The 23,423-nt window shown below is 38.1% G+C and overlaps 1 protein-coding gene across 12 annotated transcripts in view; it reads left to right on the top strand.

Annotated features, from left to right (window-relative positions):
* Pcdh15 (protocadherin related 15) overlaps positions 1 to 23,423 on the top strand; it is a 1,295,283-nt gene that overhangs the window by 1,043,787 nt on the left and 228,073 nt on the right. For all 12 annotated transcript variants that reach the window (XR_005871270.1, XM_040732073.1, XM_040732072.1 and 9 more), the window contains 2 exons: positions 8,497 to 8,690; positions 15,735 to 15,867. Coding sequence is in view for 11 of the 12 variants with exons in the window: in XM_040732073.1 (XP_040588007.1) it covers positions 8,497 to 8,690; positions 15,735 to 15,867 (327 nt within the window). In the remaining variant the exon portion in view is untranslated. The remainder of the gene's footprint in view (positions 1 to 8,496; positions 8,691 to 15,734; positions 15,868 to 23,423) is intronic.

Below are 23,423 nucleotides of genomic sequence, written 5' to 3'. Positions count from 1 at the left end.
TTATGCTTCTTGCTTTCAACATTTTTCTCTTCATTTTCCACAATCTTTGAAATATGGATTCATCTGTGTTTTTATACTGTTTGGGATACTTGAACCTTTGAATGTTCGTGATGTTTCTTTACTGAGCTCAGTTCACATAAACTCCTCTGATACTATAGGTCTGATTCCCTGGGCCCGACCTCTGGCACAGCTAGCCAAGCTTTAGCCAGAATCCCAAGTCAGAGAGTGATTGATTCCATCCTAGAAATCTAATTGGATTCTTCTAGCCCTACCCATGTCACCTGGTCAAAGATCACCTGCCTTTGGTTTCTCCTGCTATAAGTTTCCAACTTTTGCCCTCTTCCCTCTGTTCTTCAACTCTAAATTCCTTCTGAGCTGAGCTGATCTTTTCTTACCAATTGTATAAGTCTCCACAACTATCCCAAGAATTCTGTGTAAAATTTTCCTTGCCATTATAACACATGTCATTGTTTTTGTTTTCCTTAATAATCTCTGATTTATTACTTGCTCACTTATATGTTTAATTTTAACATTATACTTACTTTAAAGTTTTAATTTTGATCCTCAAAATTTATTTTAAAAAGAATATCTAGACTTCATCTGCTGGACATGGTTTTGCTTCAGTGTGTGTAACTCATGAGGTCTGCACAGTTTGGCCATCTACTAGTATTTATGGGTTTTTTTGTTTTTTTTTTTGTTTTTTCGAGACAGGGTTTCACTGTATTGTTTTGGAGGCTGTCGGTCCAGCCCGGCCTCGAACTCCCAGAGATCCGCCTGCCTCTGCCTCCCAAGTGCTGGGATTAAAGGCATGCACCACCACTGCCCAGCCTTTTTATGGTCTTAAGGTTACTTTTCATGAGAAGTTTATGTCTCTGCTTTACCTCAAGGCAGGAGATCCCCATTCATCTTCTAGAAATGGGTTTATCTGATATTATAAACTACCATTACCTAAAGTCCTGTCTCCAATAGGCTTTTCTTTGCTCTAAAAGATTGATTTCAGTTGGAAGGTATCAGCCAGACCAGATGTAAAGGAAGGAACAGAATTTTGAAGATGGAAAATTCTCTAAAGGGAAAAGATACAGAATATTACTCTACTCATGTTTCAATAGGGAAGAATCTCTTTTTACTGAAGCAATAGAATGGATAATTTCACATATTAAGTATATGTTAAATAGATTTTTGTAAAGGGAAAATTCTGTGTTTTGAGATAATCACAATCTAGTATATTAATTTTATGACTCAAACTTTATATTAGGCAGTAATGTCTGCCTAAAAAAACTATTAGAGTGTTGGCATACACACTCTTGCTCTTTTAAATTAAAATAAACAAAACAACTACTATCTGAGAAAATTAGAACATCACAGATTCCTTAATATAAAGACAGTTCTGTGACCTACGATGTCCTTCTGAGGGATTCATTTTCTTGTTTTCTCACAAACAGACCGAACAGGAAACAATGAAAGGAACAGAGAAATCTCTTCTATTAAAATGTGAAACAGAAAATGAGAATCTCAGTATGAACTAGCTGGAAGTAGGCAGAAACACAAGGCAATCTTTTTATCTACCTTTGTTCCTTTTGGTCTATTGTTTGATTCAAATTTATCTCCTGTTAAGATTCAAATAAATAACGCCCAGGGGGATCTGAAATTCTAAGGAAAACAGAAGCATCCTCAGGGAAAATCACATACTATAAAAATAAAAAAAAACTTAGATTTTCTTATGTTAATATTCTAACACTCTGTCTCCACTAGTAAAGGGTCTCTAGAGCACAACTTCATCATTAATAATAATTATTTGTGCTACATAATTTGGAAAACATTTTTATCACACCAGGCAACTATAATATAAAAGAGTCTAAAGGTACACAGCAAATATTAAGTCTTCATTCTTTGTTGTTTGTTTACTATTCATAATTTGGCCACAACTTATCACCTTCACATCTACTCTGTTACCTAAATCAGGTGTGCAAAGTTTTGATTCATAGTTTAGGGTACAAAGGAGTTTGCCCATAATTTCATCCTCAAAGATAAGTCCTGTGGGGACTGGACAAATGACTCAGCACTGAAGGGTACCTACTGCTTTTGCAGGAGACCCAGATACAGTTCCCAGTGCCGAGGTGGCAGTAGCTTTAGATTCCAATTACAGGCTATCTGTATCTTTCTTCTGGCCTCCAAAGGTATCACACATATCTACATGGAAGTAAACACTGAGAAGATAAAAATAAATTAAAATCTTCTTTAAAAATGGCCATATGTGCCAATGAAAAACTCAGTGAGTAATGGCACTTACCATCAAGCAATAGAGTAGGGTTCAGTCTATGAAACCCATATGGGGGAAGAAAAGAACCAAATTCTAAAGGTTGTCCTTTGACCTTAGCAAGCCTGTCATGGCCCACATATCCTTACATATACACTTACATGCATACAAATAATGAAATAAATGGAAAGTTACAAATAAACATTAGAATAGTTCTTTTCTATTATTTGTCTCTTCCAACCATGTTTGCGAACTAAAAGCATGTCTGTCTTCCCAACTTTTCTGGTCCCAAATACCAAAAACAACCTCAGTGGAGGAAACGGTTGAGAGTCTTCTATAAGTTATACATACCTTATGAGACTCCTGTGTGTTGCATGTTTCATTTGAGAGTCCCGTGTGTGTTGCACATGTCATATGAATCAACTCTTTCCCCTTTTAGCTCTGGCACACAGGTTTTAAAGAACTGCTGTAGTCTGGAGAATGTTTCATAGCATGATGGCAGTACAATCTTTGGTTTCATTGTGAGCTTCAATTTACAATTCAGCTCCAGCCTCACAGAAGTGTTCAGGACAGCCACATGTTGCTTCTAGAACAGAGATAAGTCCTTAGAACTGCTTTGTCAGATGCTTGCCAGTGTGCAAACACCATTGTACCCATGAGCAAACAACACAGGGCAAAGACGAGTGTGCAACATGCCCACATGTGAGGCTGTATTGACAAGGTGGTGCAGAAGGAGCACACTCTGTGGTAAAGGCGACAAGGTGTAGCATGTATAACCAATGGATATTAGTCTGGAACTTACGAACAGAGTGTTGACACCTCGAGCATCATTCACCTAGAGCAATGTTCTGTGTGGCAAGCTCCATGGCTCCCTCATCACTTGTCTTTGTAGGTCCATATCATCTCATGAAATCACCTTCACCTCTGCAGCCCCTTTACACTGCACATAGGATACAATGGTACTTTACTCTTTGTCTTTATCCACTACCTGCTGTCATATCTGTACCTTTCAGATAATGTCTAGAGTCTAGTCTATGCCTAAGCAACTTTGTAATTACCCTATCATCTGCTCTCTATTCATTGTGTTCACTTTAAAGTTTACATACTACAAACTGTCAACAGTTTCTTGTCTCACTAGGTCCCACTGTTTCAGCCCCAAATAAACACACAGGCACTATATTCATTATAAAAACTATTGGCCTATAGCTAGGGCTTCTTATTGGCTACCTTAGTCTTGATTATTAATCCATAACTACTAATCTATGTATTTCTACATGGCCATATCTTACTGGTGAATGCTTGGTAATCTATCCTCCCAGTTTCTCCATGGCCTACCTTTCCCAGAAGGGCATCCTCATAACAACATGAATTTATTTGTTCCCTTTTTCGATTTTTTTTTTTGCTCATCCAACAGTAAATTTCCCGAGCACAGCACGTTCTTATTTCGTTTTTCCCATAGCTCCTTCCACATTGCCTTGGAGCTTTGCAGTGTTCATCACTCATCCTGAAATGAGTGTTTCCTCTAGATTATGACTCTCTCTCTCTCTCTCTCAATCAAGCTTAGAATTTAACACTGTTATTATCACTATCATGTGGCCTTGTGTAGAGTACTTTTATAACTTTCTTCCTATGAAGTAATAGAGTATTATCCAGAATTACCGAGCTCAGGTTCACATGTTTAAGGATAACATCCATCCACTATTTATCTTGTAAATTTATCTTCATTGTAAGAAGAGCCATAATTGAGCATTAATGGACAAATAATGTTTTAAATACTACTAAATTCACCCCAAATTGCTCTATTATTTTCTGTGCATATGGTTCAAATAGTCAATTTGGATAATAAAGATAATATTAACAGGAGTAAGAAGTAAGGCACTTTAAAATGTGTTCAATTTAAAATTTAGATAAATGTAACTTTAAAATTTAAAATTTAGTACAAAGGAAAAGTCTGTCATTTGTATTTCATGCTCACTAAGTATCTTAGAATTTCTCAGTAAAAGTAATGCTACCATCTTCATATTATAATCTCTGACCATTATAATTAATAATTCATCATATATGGTTAGATAATTTTATGATCACATTTACCACATACCCAGATATCAGGACACAGTCATTCTATACAAAGGTCATAGCATAATCCAAGAATGTAACTGTTGTGGTCTCTGATGGATCACAGTTGGGTGTTTTGAAGTTTGTGACTTCTTGTTCAATGAATTGAAACAAAAGCCTGCATATATTTTAGAAAAAATAGAAAGGAAACTTTATTTAAATCATAGCTATAGAAAATACTAGTATACAATTCAAGAAAGTCAGTAGCAACCTAAGTGAAGATACTCATGGCCATGGTTGCTGTTTAGGGCTTCCTCTTCTATGATTCAGGCAAAGGAGGGATCTGATTAGGAAGGATTTGGATGGTTCTCCATCTTGATTGGCATATTAAGTTATTCATCTGTTGCCCTTGTTCTATCCCGTGATGCATAGAATTATAATCATATGTCAGCAAAACAAGCATAGGGATAAAATAAAATTCAGTAAAGGACACAGTTTTCTATTTTTTCCGTTAATTTTTCCTCTACCTAAAACCAGTTTGGGCTAGATTTGCTTTTCTTGTCTCCTACTAGGACATGAGGAGAATACAATCAAGGCGGGGATCTAAAGTTGCCAGGTGTTTGCTGGCGAAGCATGAGTATGCATACTGCAGGAGGGTTAGAGAGCAAGGGTGCCAAATGCATTATGGGGAGAGAGGGATGTACCAGCACAAACCAATAAGAAGAGTTCCCTGTGACTAACTTATTCCTCATGTTAGTGTGTCTCATAACCAGTTATAAAACTCTTTTCATATATAATTTGGAATTATTATTCATAAAATGGCATACTTTCTAATTCACTTAAATTTCTTGAAAGAGTTTTGATTCATGAATCAAGAAATTTCAGTATCATTCAACCTTGGACATAACTGTATATGAGGCAACCAATATCAGTGATATTTGTTTTAATTCCTGGATCTGCTTTCTCTGTGTGGAAGGTTATCTCATCTCATGGTAGACAAGACCAACAGAAATATGCACAACTCCATGGTTCAGCCTCATACAGTGTCTTATAGGAGCTGAGTGTCAATATAACATAAATGTAAATTGGGAATTGACAAACTACTCAGTGAAAACCAGGGTCTAATTATGGCCAACACAGGATGCCCAGGAAGGTGCAGCATCAATGATCAAATCATCAGGCTGGGGACATAAATACATTTTAAAAATAGCAGGGAAAAATTATGGTAGGGTATGGTTAAGCTTCATGGAAAGAACTTCAATGAACCATGGGAAAGAAATAAATAGCTCAGCATTCATCATTTAGCTATTAAAACATTTAAAGCGTAATAAAAAGGTTTAATTTTCATTTCATCAGAGATGCTACACTAGCATCTTCATATAGTCAGTCTTTTCCACATCTACTGTTAATTTGTGAAGCAGTTCTCCCCACTCTATAATAGAAATGTGTTTCATACATCCTCACCTAATGACTTTGGACACAAGTCACATTGTGGAGGCACTGAGCACTTTAGCTGTCAAAGTGCCGTCTCCAATTCTGCCCAACCCCACAATGCAGACTGTAGCTGAGCCATCCACACCAAACCTTCACTGAGAATTTCAGAGAAATGTGTGCTGATTTTTCAATTTTATATAGGAAAATGTTGGTGTTGGTTTGGCACCCAGGGGGATAGACTAACACTAATACTACAGGGGACGTCACCCTAATCTAATACTAGTCTACTGCTAAAGTCTTAAAAAAAGGTTTGCTGATGTGCAAAAATGATATTAATTCTCAATTATCTTAGTAACCTTATGACTCAAAACAGAATGAGAAGATCAAGGTTGTTTGAAACTGTTTAAGTCTCTTAAACATACACTCATGACTTCTGTTCATTTATTAAACCTTTCCACAGACTGATAGTTTCTGGGGGGTTAGTTGCGGTTTTAGCAGAATAGGTTAGCTCATCTGTAATAATCTGACTTCAGATTTAGGTGAGTTCTTGCCATGTGTGTTCTCTAGCCGTGTTTGATATTTATGGCACCTCCCGCATGGGTGCCTTCCTCAATTTAATTATCATCTCTCCGTGCCTCCCTCCCAACCGCATATATAAAAATGTTAAATAAGACCACCCATAATGCCTGTGTCCCCAGAGCACACTCCCAGCTCCTCTTCATAAACGGATGCACCGCCATTTATCATTAAATCTCTTTAGCCAATTTAATTCCCAAGAAAAATGTTGATATTGAATCCACTTTGAGCTAAGTTTTAATTAAGATTTCCTAAGACATTTTGTGTAAGTGATTTACTATAATCAAAACTGATATCTCCTCCTTGGTCCCTGCCCTCTAATGTTCTAATTTTATCCTCACACCAAAGATCATGGCTTTGCATGACAGGACCAGTTCTCCCCCAATACGCATCATTCATTTGACTGTTTCTGCAAATAGCTCCTTCTCCTTTGCCTTTAGTTGTATGTCTGTCAAGCCCACATAAGTCCCAGAATCATTTCAGGAATGTCTTCCCTGTGGCAACCACATCTGTCTACCTAAAATACCAATTTCTGGATGTAGCCTTCTTAAATGCCAGTCTCTAAATTTCTTTTTGTCTTCTCTATTTTTATTGCTGCTATTTCTTTCCCACCACCACTCCAAAAGCAGTGAATAATTGAAAATATAATTAGAGGCCCAGCAAGATGGATGGACCAGTAAGTGAAAGGCACTTGCTGTCAAGCCTGACAGCCTGTATTTCATCCTGGAACCCACGCGATAGCAGAAGAAGACGAACTACTGAAAGTTGTCCTTTAACCTACACACACACACACGCACACACACACACACACACACACACACACACACGCACACACACACACACCACAGGTATAAAATATATTTTTATGTATTTTCCTTTCATGTTGTATATACACCGTTAGCATGCCTGATACATGCATCAGATCCCCTGGCACTAGCATTACAGATGGTTGTTACAGATGTGGGTTCTGGAAGTTGAACCCAGGTCTTCTGGAAGAGTGACAACTGCTCTTAAGCACTGAGCCATCTCTCCAATCCCTTATAAAATAATGAGAATTAAAATATGTGCTACATGCCTCCTCAGCGAGTCATAAATGGGTATGTGAATAATTCTCATTTCGTGATGGTATTAAGCATGAGCCATCTGCTAACACTGCCTCTCTGTTGTCAGCATTTATGTTTCAAGGTAAATCTGCAACATTCAGATTTTCTGAAACGATATGCACCAAAGGTCACCAACTCCCCCAAAGACTCTGAACTTTGAAGACCTGGGACGTCAGAGTGATAGACATTAGCAAAGGACAAGGGAAGGTGACCAGAGAGGAAGCACATGGACTAACTGGTTGAAGGGATGTGCTGACCTTATCCAAAAGACAGTTTTTGCTTTCCTTCCTGGGTAAAGTGAGCTCACCTTCTTATTCCCTCCACACACTACTCTGTGTGAAAATAGGATAGAGTTAAAGATTATGAAGTAGCTGGTTGTAACATCCCCTACCAGAATTACTCCTTCCCATCTTTGTATCCATCAAGAAATGGAGGAACATTGTGTAACACAATAAACCACTATTTCTTTAATATTGCTTTATGGGATTAATAAGGGTCATTCTTCTCTCACAGGCAATAAATGCCAGTTGCCTGCAAGTGATTTTGAATGCATCCATATCAGATCCACAGGTGCTTTACATGCCATCATCTCAATGGTTCTGAGAACAATTCTCTTGTCTCCAAAGAAAACAGGTTTTGTAGTGTGGGCTCTATCAGACCATCATAAGCCAGTGGGAAGAGGTTATGAGGCAGGAGAGCACCGAGGATGGGTAAATGGGCCAAGAGAAGCACATTGGAAATAAAGCAAGCTTTGCCTTTTTATTTTGCCCTGGTCTCAGATCGTAGTGATGTGTTTAATATTAAGGCTTTCTCTCCTTTTTCCTTTTATTTGGTTAGAATAAAGACAATGTTCAGTATTGAAAATTGTTCTGAAAATGGTCACAAGGGACAAAACAACAATACTGGTTCCTGCAGTGATTCAGGGTCACAACAAAACACAAGCATAGTGGACACATTTGCTCACCTAACACACTCTATAGTATCTTCAGCTTTGAAATCAGGTCCTTGTGTTTGAGGAAACAGCACAGTGGTGAATTCTAACAGCATATGTGTTGTGGCCTTTCAATGCAGTTGACTGCGGTAGATGCTGATGAAGGCTCGAATGGGGAGATCTCCTATGAAATACTAGTGGGCGCCCAGGGAGACTTCATCATCAACAGGACCACCGGGCTGGTGAGCATTGCACCAGGAGTGGAGCTCATCGTGGGACGGACATACGCACTTACAGTGCAGGCCTCAGACAATGCCCCACCTGCAGAGAGAAGGTGACTCCCACTAGGCCCCATAGTTCTTAGAAAAAAATTATTATATTTGTCCACTATAAATACTACAAAGCGCTACTATAAAAAAAGTCGCCTTCTGTTATTTTTCTCAGCTAAACTTTCATAAAAGGTCTTTAATATTCTCCGGTTTATTTTATAATACTTATTTTATAAATATTTTCAGTTGAAGACATTGTTGTACTGACTAGATCTGCCCTGATTTACATGTGTCAATATGTTATAGTTACTATGGTGTAAGGGTTTTAAATCACCCCATGAGTTGTGGTGCTGCCCCTTCTCTGCGAGCAATAGGCTTGCCTCCAGTGAGCAACCAGAACATAACTCACTAAGGAAATTATTGATTTGTTGCCTTTGTATGTATGTACGTACGTATGTATGTATGTATGTATGTATGTATGTATGTATGCTGTTTTCTAACTGTGCTCACATATTTATAATATACTTTATAAATGAAGAGCATCAGCACAGTAACGGAAATGATGAAATCCAATTATTACAGCAATGTAATAGTACAACATTGCCAGCATCACACGCTTACACTTTGGGTCTTTATTAACGAAAAGAATTGGTACTTGAAAAAAGAAGGTCCCACCAGCAGAAAGTTGTTATATGAATAGAAGTGTGTATCATATAGGCAGCAGGGTTATAGGAGAATAGCTGATTGATGACCAAGGCATAAAGCATGGGCCAGACTTCATTGTGCTGCTCAGAACAATATGCAATTTACAACTTAGCAATGCTTTGTTCCATGTTGTTCTTTTAATCCTTTGGGACCACTGTTAAGCAGGAGTGACTGAAATTTCAGACAGCAAACCTCAGAGTGGGGTTGCTACTGTATGTAATGAGTGACAACAGTGAATTCTCAGCTTCTCCCTTTCTTGTGTACAGATTTCTCACCTCTGTCTAAACACGCTAGGTCAGTAAAAGGATTTGCTCAAGTAAAATGGCATTCAAACAAAGTGGCATCCTCAGAAGGGAGTGTCTGTCCTTGTGGTGGCATCAGCTTTTTATTTTTATTTTAAATGGATTGGATGCTAAAAGGTTGTCTTACAATATGTCATTAGACATCAAGTGGGAGGCAGCTATGCTTACTACTGTATCATCAATACAGGCTTCAGACACCATTTGGAACCAGCAGAAAATAAAATCCACCACCCCCTCCCTTCCACCTGTGGGGATAATGTTGTGTTTGCTGCTGGGTAACGACATTCACTGCTTTCTGCAGAGAAATTAAGCCTTCAGATAGTGTTGGAGAGTGAACTGGAGTCAGGACGCTTGGCTTTCAGTATTTCCTTTGACAAGGAAGATGATATTTGAAAGTTACCAACATACGAGTATAAACAGCTGTGGTTTGATGTCACCAGCAATGGTGGAATACACATGTCATTATGTAATAGCAATGAAAACCTTGGCACAGCAAGCAGAATTGGGGGCATTCTCTATTTTTTCTTTTCAGTTTTGCACCTTAGGTTTGTACATTTAAATGGTATTGAACCTCAGACCCAATATAAAATGACATTAAGTTTCTATAACTCCAGGCTTAGTGAATTGTCGACCAGTTCACAGGGAGACAGCAGTAGAAATCCATCCGTGGATTATTAGGTTTATTTCTTTATCCTTTTGTGTGTTTTTTTCTGTATGTGTCTATGATAAGAACAAACACACAGACAGAAGGCAAAGGGTTAAAAATGTCCTATGATTAATTATCATTTACTGTAGTGGTTTCTGTTGGTTAATAATATAGTTATTTAGCGCAATAAAATTGAGTAAATATTGCTTAATCTTGGAATGAATTATTGCTATTATCAGGAATGAAAACAGTGCTGATCCCAATAGCTCCCCATAAAATAATTAACATACAAAATGGTATCCTCTTATATTCTTATTTTTTTGTCATGGGATCCAACTTAATACTTAATTAACCCATGACAAAATAATGTTCTCTGATAGAAAAATTTCCATTGTGGTGATAAAGACATGACAAATATTCGTCTGTTTTGGCAAAAATCTACTGGATTCCCAAAGTTCCTCATCTTGTGGGGGAAACACTGGAGATAAAGGGAAGGCAAAGAAAGGCCTGATGGGAAAGCTGCAGTGGCTATAAACATGTATGCAGGCATGGTGGGAAATGTCAGGGAGAAACAAGGGCAAAGACGGGATGTAGGTGAAGGCAGGACATCATGAGGATACTTGAAACAGTTGATTGGATCAGCGGCTTGCTTTAAATGTATTGACTAGCCCACTGCCAAGATGAAGTTCAAACTTGATGGTATTGAATGATTGTACACTCCAGTTTCAACAGCTCCTTCTGTTTCTGGCATGCTCCCCCTCCCAAGTTGTGTAAAATTTACCGTTTTCCTGTCTATTCCTCAATGAAGTTGCATAACTGCTCCCTCTGTCTGTGAGGCTTTGTGTATTGCATATGTGTGATGCATCTGAAACCTCTGGAAGAATACTCTCTCAGCCTAATACACGAGGGAGGGGGGCAGCGCTAAAGAAGAAACATCTTTGATAAGTGCTCTCTTGTGTTGGACTGAAATATGAAGTTTCTGCTTCTGTAGTTGTCTGTATTTTCTGCCAAGATAGTAAACTGGAATCCATAAGCAATGAATTATAAATATAGATTTTCGTAGCATGTTATTAATGGGGAAGGAACAAAGAAAAGCCCACTGTGATTTCTCTGTTTTAAGTCTTGCAGAGAATATAAACACTAGTCACCTTTATCATAGGAACAAGTAGTCATATATAATCGTGTAAGCATAATCATACTGATTAGTATCATAGTGATACAAAATTAGGCCATTTTATCTCTTTAAATTATGACATTTTCAAAGTCAAAGTGTATTAGGTCCATCTTTCTGGCTCTTCTTCATTAATATTTTATTTTTCCCTCACAATAAATAAATACACTTCATCATGGATAAAGTTTCAGTTATGGAAAACTAATTAAATATTGGGATTTTGGTAGTTTGATTCTAAGACTTCAAATACTTTAGGATTTGGAATAAGATACCATCATTTGTAACAAAGCAAAGCCCTTTCATAGTCACAGCCATCAGATAAATAAAGAAAACCTCTCTTATATGCTTCATAAACCGTGTTCTTCTGAGACCTAAGGAGTTCAGAAGCCCCTTCATTTTATCTGCAGTTGTTAATGAGCTTGGCAACTTTAATTCAATCACCTAATCTTTGTGATTATTTAAAATTATTAACCAAGCTAGTAAAATTGGGCGGTCCAACATGACTTTTTAAGACATAAAACTGTCTTAGAAATTCATTACTTTTTAAAATTAATTTTATTTAAATTAAAAACAATCTTATTTCGCATACTAATCCCAGTTCCCTTTCCTTCCTATCCTCCCATTCCCCTCACCATCTTCCCATCCTACTCCTAATCCACTCCTTAGGGAGGGTAAGGCTTTCTATGGGGGATCATCAAAGTCTGTCACATCATTTATCATGTAGCTCCCCCTCCACACTGTGTATTAGGCTGAGAGAGTATTCTTCCATAGGCAATTAGCTCCCAATGTCCATTTATACACTAGGGATAAATACTGGTTGCAATGCCAGTGGCCCCATAGTCAGCCCAGGCCCCCCAACTGACACACATGTCCAGGGGGTCTGGTTTAGTCTTATACTGGCTCCCCAGCTGTCGGATTCATGTCCTTGAGCTCCCACTTGCTCAGGTCAGCTATTCTGTGGGCTTCCCCAGCATGATCATGACTCTTGGCTCATCACTCCCCCTTCTCTACAAATGGATTCCAGGAGTTTGGCTCAGTGCTTAGCTCTGAATCTCTGCCTCTGCTTCCATCAGTTACTGGATGATGGCATTTAAGGTAGTCATCAGTCTCATAGGAGAAGGGCATTTAAGGTAGCCTCTCTACTATTGCTTAGATTCTTAGTTGGGATCACCCTTATACATTCCTGGAAATTTCCCTAATGCCTTGTTTCTCATTAAGACCATAACAGCTCCCTCTATTGAAGTTTCTTTTGTGCTGCTTAGACCCTTTTTTTTCAACAAAATAAGAAAAATAAGACCTCATGTTTTTCATTTTTAGAAATGGAACCTTATTTGCATCATACATGCCCTATTAACAAAATAAAATATGGATAGGAAGAAGGCTGGTTTTATGCATTTAGGAATGGCTATAAATGTAAATATGAAATACTCACATAAAATGTTATTATTTACCTAGCAACTGCCAAGTTTAACTATGTACTTAAACTATGCCATTGAATGGTTGCTGTTTATCACAGCATTAAGTCATCACTTTATTGTTAATGGGTTAGGCCTTCAATTTTAGGAATGACACTATGCTGACGTCTGGGATAAAGAGGAGACCTTGTTTTAAAAAGTAGTAGTCCTCAAAAAGACTGGTGCTTGTTAAATACACCAGCAGACTGCCAAGATAGGAGGGATGGAAGAGGAGCAACTGAAATATGATCTTCCCCTAGCAAGCCTGAGAGATAAATCCCAAGGCGGTGTTAGAAGCATGACTAGCAATCCAAACCCCTGATTTACGATGAAGAGGACCGGAGAAAGAAAGGGGAAGAGTAAATGAAAGAGGTGGTCACACTGGACCAGAATTGTCCTCTGTCTCAGCCCAAGGTCACATGATGGAAGGGACAATAGCCCAAGAAAGCATTATCTGGCTACAAAATCTGGCAACTGGTTTGGGGATGGTGGTTTATGAACATAATCCCAACAGGCAAAAGATTGAAACAGGACTGCATTAACCCAAAACCAACATAGATGAAAAGTCTAGGTCAACCAGTAGTCAGACTGGTTCTCAAAACAAATAACAACAGCATCCAATTTCTGAGACTCACCTGTGGCTACTGCCAAGTGTGTTGTGAGGGGCATTAAGCCCAAATGAGGATGACACCCCCTGCCCCATTCTCACCACAGAAATGGGACTCACTAACATTAAAACTATAACTATTAAATAAAAAAAGAAAGAAAAGCCAGGTGGTAGTGCTGCAGGCCTTTAATCTCTGCACTCAGGAGGCAGAGGTAGGTAGATCTCTGAGTTCTAGGCCAGTTACATCAACAGAGCAAATTCCAGGATAGCCAGGGGTACACAGAGAAACCCTGTTTTGAAAACAAAAACAACGAAACAAAACAAAACAAACAAAAAAACCCAAATAAGAAAAACTGTAACTTTCTGTTATTTGGCTTGCATAGGAACACCTGCAAGCTTATAAACAATGATTTATTATTATTAATTAGTGGTTCCTACCTTTCCTAATGCTGCAACACTTTAATACATTTCCACAGGTTGTGCTGACCCTCAGTCATAAAGTTATTGTCATTGCTACTTCATAACTGTAATTTTGCTACTGTTATGGATAATAAATGTGATTATAAATTTTATTTTTGGAGATAGAGGGTTGCCTAAGGGGTCACAACCCACAGGTTGAAAACTGCTGTTTTAACTCATTTTAATTTGCCTTTAAAGTCTAAATTTTAATTATTGACTCTTTTAATTATTTCACCATTGCATGTGTATCTCCATCTGAATATATCTCAACAGGGAAAAAGTGCATTTTCTTTTGTGAGGACACTTGCACAAAATATAAATGAGAGATGATGAATTCAGACACGAACTGATTGTAAAACTGACATATTTTAACATAAAATGAGTTTAATTTGGGACAGTATTGCAATAAATGGAAGTAATAAGGTCTTAAAGTGACCCCAGTTTAATAGAACGCTTAACAGGGTGTGTCATCTGATTGCATGGAGCTCAGCCACTTGCTGCCATGTGTGTGTTACAGATGGACAGACTGCCAGCTAGGTCTCAGTGCTTGAGGTCTGCACCTAAAGCATTTAAAAAGAAAAAATGAATTAGCCCTAGAAGATGTGTCATTGGAACACATTACATATATATATGTTTTGTACTCCTTTAAGACAATTCTAGCTCCTAAACAGGAATTACCACTACAGTGTTTTAAATCTAAAAATACAACTTAAAATAATAGTGCATGAAGCCTACATTTTAGGAGGCAGAGAATGTTCCTATAAAATACTGTGTGCATTTCCTGGTAAAGGACCAGATCTGTGAATTCATGTGTCCTGTTTATCTTTTTTGTCAGTGTTTCTCTTTATAAAAGCTTTTAAGTCTTAGAAACCTTGGTTCTTCAACTTTCTTTCTCAAAAACTCCAGTGTTCAAAGATGCTAAAAGAGTCAATGTGAAAATGGTAAAAATTTTACTTGTGATAATGAAGTGCCTTTATTTTCTCCATGAAAATACTCCCTCATTAGAGGCTTTAACTAAAGGTAATTTTCAGCCTTTCATTTTATTTTCAAAAATTTATAATATTTCCAGGTTTATTACCACAAACTCACCCTAGGATTATTTTATGATTTTGACATTCAATGCTCCTCCCAAAAAATTTACAGTAAATGACTGATGTTAGAGACAGAACTAATAAAACACAGCTCCTTGTTTCTGTACGTGCTCTGTGTGTGTGTGTGTGTGTGTGTGTGTGTGTGTGTCTGTGTGTCTGTGTCTGTGTCTGTCTCTCTGTCTGTCTCTCTGTCTCTTTCTCTGTCTTTGTGTGTGTGTATTCACATGTGTAGCTATGTGTTCAATTAATCAATAGTTCTTCACCTGGTTTAACTGGAAGAAAACATGAAAGGCAAGTTTTATTACTGAGTGTTTACACAAAGATTTTGTTTGTCTGCTTGCTTTTCTTTGCTATTTTAAGCAGGATTAAAAATGGGATCATCAGTTGAGGCAAGTTAATTTATTAGCCCTCCTTTGCAGCTTTTTAACTTACAGTATTCATCTAAAGAATAGGAACAGGTACTAAAGGCAATTTTTTTTCTTTTACTACACTAATTTCACAAAGGCATTATATTTTGATGTTAACTTTTACTGTTTCATTCTTTCCTGATTTTACTGCTTTCTATAAAAATTGAAATGTTCTTGTTCTGTAAACCCAGCAAACAAATAAAACATGCGTTCTAAGTTTCAGAGTAGTGTATATCATTAAACACTCTGTTCCTTTCTCTCTCACAGGCACTCCATCTGCACCGTGTACATCGAGGTGCTCCCTCCCAACAACCAGAGTCCTCCCCGCTTTCCACAGCTGATGTACAGTCTAGAAGTCAGCGAAGCCATGAGGATTGGTGCCGTTTTACTAAACCTACAGGTATGCCTAGGATATGAATCTATGTGTCTATGTGTGTAACATGCCCAAAGGCTCATGTGAAAACTTGTGAGTTTATATAGGGCTGAGTGGATTCCCTTGTTCACCTGCTTATGTTCTAGTGAATGACGTTTCTCTCTGGGGAGGAAAGGACAGATACAAGTGGCATGTGGACTTGGGGAGGAGGATTTTCTACCACTGATCTATTCCATAGGTTGCACAGTTGAAAATGTAGCACGGGCTGGCAGGGATTGGTTGCAATGATCATAGGAGAAAATGAAGTGATGAGAAGCATGCACTTGAATATTTTTTGCTTTGCTATTGAAGAGCACAGGCAACCATTGTCCTGGCTTCCCCAGCTGGGTTTATTTGGCTGCAATGTCATACCGGGAGAACAATACTGGACTCAGGTTGACAGTGGCATTCAGAGTTTGAGGCAAACTTCATTTTTCCCCCTATAGCCACAGATACATTTTAAGGACTGTGTTTCAGTAGATTCATTTATAGGAAAAGGGTGTTTTAAGATGGTATTTCTATTTACAGCTCAAGGTTTCTGGTGTAGGAGATTCTTGTAAAAGAATAGCTTGGTTTTCAATATTTACAAATACCTTTGACTTCAACTCATTTCACATATGATGTCAATATTTTCTCTGGGCTTTAAGCAATCATGAAAATGGTATCAGGGTGTAAAGGGAAGCCTTTTCCTTGCTGCAGCTTTGGTTTATCCCCTGCTAGTCTCCTGGGCTCTGCTGCGTTGTAGTCACCAAATAAACATATAGGAAGCTATATTAATTATGAAGCTGTTGGCCTTGCTTGTTTCTTACTGGCTAGCTCTGACTTAAGTATTTATCCCATAATTGTTAATCTAAGTATTTCTCTTACCAGAGAAATTTCTGGGCTTCCTACCCCATGGCGGTTACATCTCGACTTCCTTAGTTTCTTCTGTGTTTCTCCTAACCAGAGTCCTCCTGGATTCCTAGTCCCACCTATCTTGGTTCCCTATTGGCCAACAGCGCTTTATTGACATATACACAGGACTTCCCCCATCATCAGGGAAAGGACTGTATGAGGAGGAAGTGGTATATGAAAAGTGGGCTCAAGAGAAGCAGAAATGATGAACTATCTCTTTTCCTTTCATATGAAAACCAGATGTAAATATATCTGCCTACATTTCTGTCTAAATGTAACATTGAAGCAGAATGTGCTGTGTAGTGAAGGGTAAAAGGTTAGTATGAGCAATGTATAGGTAGGGGTGTGTGTGTGTGTATGTGTGTGTGTGTATCTGTGTTAATGTATGTGCATGTGTGTATATGTCTGTACATGTACATGTGCAGGTGTGTGTGTGCGAGTGTGTCTATATTTGTGTGTATGTGTCAATGTGTATATGAGTGTATATGTGTCAAGATGTGTCTGTGTGTGTGTATGTCTGTGTCATATATGTGTATGTATGTGTGGCATCTAAGTTTGTGTATCTCTGTGTGTATGTATGCATGTGTGTATGTTTTATTGAAAATTTCATAATATACATCACAATTTTAATGCCCACAAATAATGTTCCTTAAAAAGATGAAAATTAATCATATTACTTCACTTGTTCATAGAGTAGACATTATCTTTCCTGGTGTTGCTTGGAAATGACCCAGTTTCTAACATAAGTATTCGAGGAAGTTGCACTTTACATTAAGAGACATTTATTAAAATAATATGTTGAGGAAAATCCCAGCATCAACCTTTGCCCTTAACTGCAGTGACACAAGATATAACTTGGTTTTGCTCTTATGCCTGCTGACCTCCAAACTTACTATGGCAGGGTCATCCTATAGCTAGCTATTCAAAATGCCAGAATTTTCTCATTCCAAAGCACTTCTGGGGTTTTCTTTTAATTTTTATTTTATTGCTTTCCTCAAGGTGACTTGATGTTTCCCTTTTGATTATTTAATTATTAATAGAATTTGTAGGCAACAAAATTACATGCAACTAGAAATATCAGTAATAATAAAATGTCAAGAATAATTTAAAAAAATAATTCTACTTGGCAAATTAAAGAAATACAGCATTTCTTTAGCTAGACAAAATACCTAACCATATTATTATAAAGATATAGAGTGCAAAATAAAATATTAATTTACATTCACTGAAATGAAATAATATAAACTTAACATCCATGAGAAATTATTTAGCTAAAGAAAAGGAAATAGAAAACACAATAAATCTTAAATTTTTAAGATTCAGGTCAAGAAAATATTCATGGTTCACAATTAAATCTTTCCTAACAATTTTCCCTTTTGTAAAATCTATGAGCTAAGTCATAACTTTTGCTTATAAGGCAGCCTACATTTAATATCAGTAAATTCCAGCAAGATCTGGGAACATTATTATAGGAGACTAATAGTAACTGGGCATTCAAGATGAATTGAGTTTGCCTTTCTCGTATCGCACATTTGTTTGGTACAAAGGCTAGAAAAAAGATACTTGTGATGACATTTCGATTCTCCTTTGTGTTGCTAGAAGAAGCAAAAGAAAGAACACAATTGTGCTGACAGACTGGATAAGAAGGAACAAGAGTGTCACCATCAAGGGTTTCTCATAGACCACCAACCTCTTTTGTTCATAATCCACTGAGACACAGTTTAAACTTGTGACCCCTAAGTTGAAAAGCATCCATCAAATTACTCCTCCAGCATCTTACAAAAAGAGGCACAATGGTGTCTGCAGCACTCTGTCCTTACCCTTTCTTCATATGTGGCGATGCCACCCAATGTGAAAAGAAAAGGAAAACCCTGCGTAGTAAGGGATTTGCTTCAGGAGAATCTGTTGTACCTAAACAGTTAAAGTATGGACTTCAACAACCATAGTTTCCAGACCTACACCTATTTTTCATTATGTCCTCTGCATTCTATTAAGGGTGATTGGGAAGCTTGTAGCTTCCTCTTTGTGTGAATATTAATTTGATGACTGCTGTAGGGATGGCATTCCTCAGAACAAAGCTGCCCTCAGACTTCTGTTTTTGACTTTTATGCTGATCATAGCGTGGGGTAGGATTTTCTTCCTTCCAGAGTTTCTGTGTGGGCTTGCAGCGTGTTTTCCATTCATCTTTCTCCATATTTAAAGTCTTTAACAATAGTTTCAAAATGCTGTGGAATGTAGCCCACGTGCCTGGAGGCAGTATTATTTTTAGTCTTGAAGAAAAACGCCCTGCTGCCTTGACCTCACTACAGAATTGATTCTTTCCTGTAACAGTTTGAGTTAAATGCAAGCTGTCCTACACATGCCCCTCTGCAGCTCAGAGCCCGTGAGAGGCACTAATTTGTTTTTCTGACATTTGAAATGCTCTAGAAGTTTCAGGTTCTTGCTCTCCTCTTTCATTTTCTCCCTCTTTGTATGATAAATATTCCTTATACAATAGGATGTACTTTTGCCCCCAAGATGACACCGGAGTTTATGATTCATGATCACTGTGCACTGGGTGCAGGTGTGCACCAGATAATTGACAGTGTTGTGTGGATGCTTTTCTTTAATATTTTCTCTTCTGTGATCAAATATTTTCTCTGAGCATTCAAGTTCCCTCATGTGTTACTTTATTGATGAGAACTGAAGATTAGGCTTGAAGATGTCATTTCCCCATAAATGGCAGGTGCCATTTATCCCAGTTGGAAGGCTACTCTGCTTCTTCTGTGTGTATAGAACAGGAGACTCACCAATTTTCCTTTGTTTTCAGTTTGTGTGTTGGAAAATTCATTTGTGTGCCCTTGTTAGCACCAAATTTCAGTTTTTGGAATGACTTTTTCATTATTAGCATTAATAATGAAATATTAATCATTGTCAGAAATATAGAAGACACAGCTGAAATATGTAAAATACTGATATTGGCATAAACTGTAGTCTATATAAGGAATGGACAGATGATAGAAAGATGACAGACGATAGAGAGCTGATAGATGAATAGGTGGATGATAGGCAGAGATAGGATAGATAGATGATTGATAGAGATTGATTTTAGATAAATAGATTGGCTAGATGATACTCATCTCCTTTTTCTATGCTGCTCTGAATCACAAAACACCTCATGTTCCTACGTCACCTATTCCCTACACATCTAAACTTGGTTCAACACTTTTGTGAGGAAGGCTTCATTTAGTTTAATTACTAGAAAAAATATTGTTTCAAAGTTGATTTTGTGGGTTGGAGAGATAACTTAGTCTACAAAGCACTTGTCTGTCAAGCATGAAGACCCAGATTTACTCCTCATATTAAAATAAAGGACCAGCATGTTTCCCAGAGTTGGGGAAGTAGATACACAAGAATCTGTGAGTCTCATTGTATTGCCGGCACTACCTGTTTAGTGATTTCCAGGCAAGTGAGGAACATTGTTTCTAAAAAAGCAGGATGGGCAGTATGTTCAGTGTGACATCCAGATTATTCTCTGCCTTCTACATGTAATCACATGCATGTACACATGCATGCATATCCAAACAGCAAGCTTTACAGAGTCAATACAAAATTCCTATTCAGTCACTTGAAATGTTGATAAGCATGGCTCTCAATTTCTCTTTTTACCTTGACCACCATAGACACATGGCAGTGTCAATGGTCCATCCAGAAGTGGAGACTAGCAACTTAATTTGCAAGGCCCAGTACAAATTTCAAATCACAGCCTTGATGATGACACAGTATACATGCTGCTGTTTTCTGTGCATGTCTACTGTAGACCATCCTACATAAGCCAGAATCATCTATTCGTAGCAATTTAAGGGTATCTTTCTTGAACTAATCTACTTTATCAGAACTCAAGTTTGTCTTCATAGCTTGCATTTAAAAGCAAATCAACAGAAAAATCACCCTTGGTGATCAGCTCTTTAAATTCTACATTTCTGTTAAATGTGCCAAATGTCTTAGATTTGGTCTTCACAATGGCCTGAGGTCTTATTTTTCTCCTTCCTATCATTTCCCCAGACCCTATATTATTCAGAAATTTGATCGCAATAATTCATTAAAATAACTCATTTTACAATCTCCATGCCCATTCCACTCTCAAACATATCCTTTGTCATAACACATCTATTGGCAGCTATGTCAAAATTGATCGCCTCTCTATTTTAAAATATATTTAGAGACTGGAGAGATGGTTTAGTGCTTAAGCACAGTGTCTGCTCTACCAGAGGACGTGGGTTCAATCCCAGCACCCACATGATGTTCACAACCGTTTATAATTCCAACATCTGGGGAACTGACATCCTGACTTAGCCTCCACTGGGACCAGGCATATACATCATGTACAGACATACATGCATTCAAAGCACTCATACACAAAAAAATTAAAATGAATTTAATTGACATCTAATATACTAGTCTCTAAGGGTTCTTTCTCCTCATTTCTTATTTAACTCTACTTTGATAGTTCTTGTTCATTTTCTTAAATTTTTGAGAAGTGAAAATGGAGTCTTGAAAGCTGCCTTAGTAGTTAGGAGCCGTTAGTAATTTGCAGTGAAGCTGCTTGCAACTCCTGTTCCAGGGGATCCTATGCTAGCTTAACACCTTCATGGGTACCTACACATGTGTCATACACATAAACTCACACTGATTATACACTTGTATACATAAATGAATCCTTTATAAAATTTTTTGAAATGCTTCTAAGCTAACTTTTCAAGCTTCTTTTCTTTGCATTCATTCCCAAAGTCCATTTGATGTCATCAATTCATCTGTTATATGTCCAAACTTTCTCATTGATTCCTCCAGTTTGACTGTCAAATATGGACTCATGTATGGATGCAAGATCACTAATTCCCTCTGAATATTAAATAAGCATTTATTTGATTTGGTTTTTCAGCCAAACTGGTCATGAGGTAGAATCACTGGAATGATATTTATTATGAAGTACTTAAGAAAACTTACAGTGGAGTTTGAACACACACACACAAGCACACACACACACACGCACATTATGTGTATGGATGTTTGCTTGCATGTTTGTCTATGTATTGAGTGCATGCTGGTGTCCGTGGAAGTCAGAAGAGCGTATCAAGTCACTGGAACTAGAGTTATAGTTATGAGCCTCCATATTTGTGCTGGGAATTGAACCTAGGTCCTCTGGAAGAACAACCAGTGCTCTTAACTACTGAGTATGTCTCCTGACCCTCCGCAGGAGCTCCTTTTGAAGATCGTTTGGGGGAAAGGGAGAGAGATGTGGGATTATCAAAATTTTGAAGATTCTCAGATTCTTCACAGTGCGAGTTCTGTTTAGCAGACTCCACTGAAGCCAGAACTTCAAGTTGTAAGGGTTAGATAGTACAGAGGGTGCAGAAAGATGCTGCTCCACCTTAGGTAAGGCATCTCCCTTTGGAGGACTTAATTCCTGAATGGCATGACAGTTCGAGTCATTCAACAGGCAACATTTAATACACACATCGGGAACAGTGCTCTGTTTTTGAAGGAATTATGGGACAACGGTCACGCTACTGCCACGGAGACTCTGAATTAATTTACCGTGTACTAAGCACTTGATACTAACTCTCCTGTCCTCCTCCCAAGGAAAATGAGGACCCTCCTGTGTTTACCCCACTCACTAAAAGCATCTTCATTTGCAAATTCTCAGACCTCCTTTCAAGTCCCCTGCCTGAACTTTGCTTTCTCTGTAACCCTCACTTCCAGTCAACTAACCAAATTAGCTGGTCCCAAGATAACTCACAGTTTTGCTGCTTCTTCCCAGTCTCCCTGCCTTCGACTGACCTGACCAGCTGTGGTCTCTTGTCTCTGTTGTTCTTGACTAACTCTGAAGAGCTCAAACTTGAACCTGCTAACACTCAGTTTCTTAAGGAGTCAGAATTAAGTCTTTTGGTGTATTCTGTTAGGAACAGAAGCATCTTTTTAAGAAGCCCCAATGCTCTAGACACAGAAAATCCCATTCTATTTTACACTGCTTTGTTAAATTTTGATCTCAGAAAACCCTTTAGAAAAACACACATTTTAAAACATTTTTACAATTAAAAAATTACATTTGTGTTCACAAGTAGCCTTATCCCCTGGTGTAAAAGTGAGCTAGCCACACTTAAATGAACTTGTAAACTTACTATTAGGGTTTTGGCTTAAACAGAACTTGAATGAGCCCTGCTATGCTTATACTTGTAAGATTTTTTTTTAATTTAAGTTAGAAACAAGCTTCTTTCACATGTCAATCCCAGCTCCCACTCCCTCCCCTCTTCCCCCCACTGTCCCCACCAGGCCTCCCCAGCCCCCCACCTAATCTCTACTCTGATCCCCAGGAAGGGTGAAGCCCTCCATGGTAGATCTCCAGAGTATGTCATTTCATCCAGGGCAGGGCCTAGGCCCTCCCTGAAGAGTCCCGGCTGAGAGAACATCCCATATTGTGGCATGGGCACTCAAAGTCTACTTGTACACCAGGGATAAATACTACCTAAGTCCCCAGAGATTACCTAGGCCTCCAACTGACACCCACAGGGTGTCTGGGTCAGTCCCATGCTTTCCAGACAGCCATCAGTCTGGGGTCCAAAGCTCCCTTTCTTCAGGTCAACTGTTTCTGTGGGTTAAACCAGCCCATT

Source organism: Mesocricetus auratus, unplaced genomic scaffold (assembly GCF_017639785.1).
Source record: "Mesocricetus auratus isolate SY011 unplaced genomic scaffold, BCM_Maur_2.0 Super-Scaffold_100027, whole genome shotgun sequence".
NCBI classification, from domain to species: domain Eukaryota; kingdom Metazoa; phylum Chordata; class Mammalia; order Rodentia; family Cricetidae; genus Mesocricetus; species Mesocricetus auratus.
This window is presented reverse-complemented; position numbering and strand designations above follow the sequence as displayed.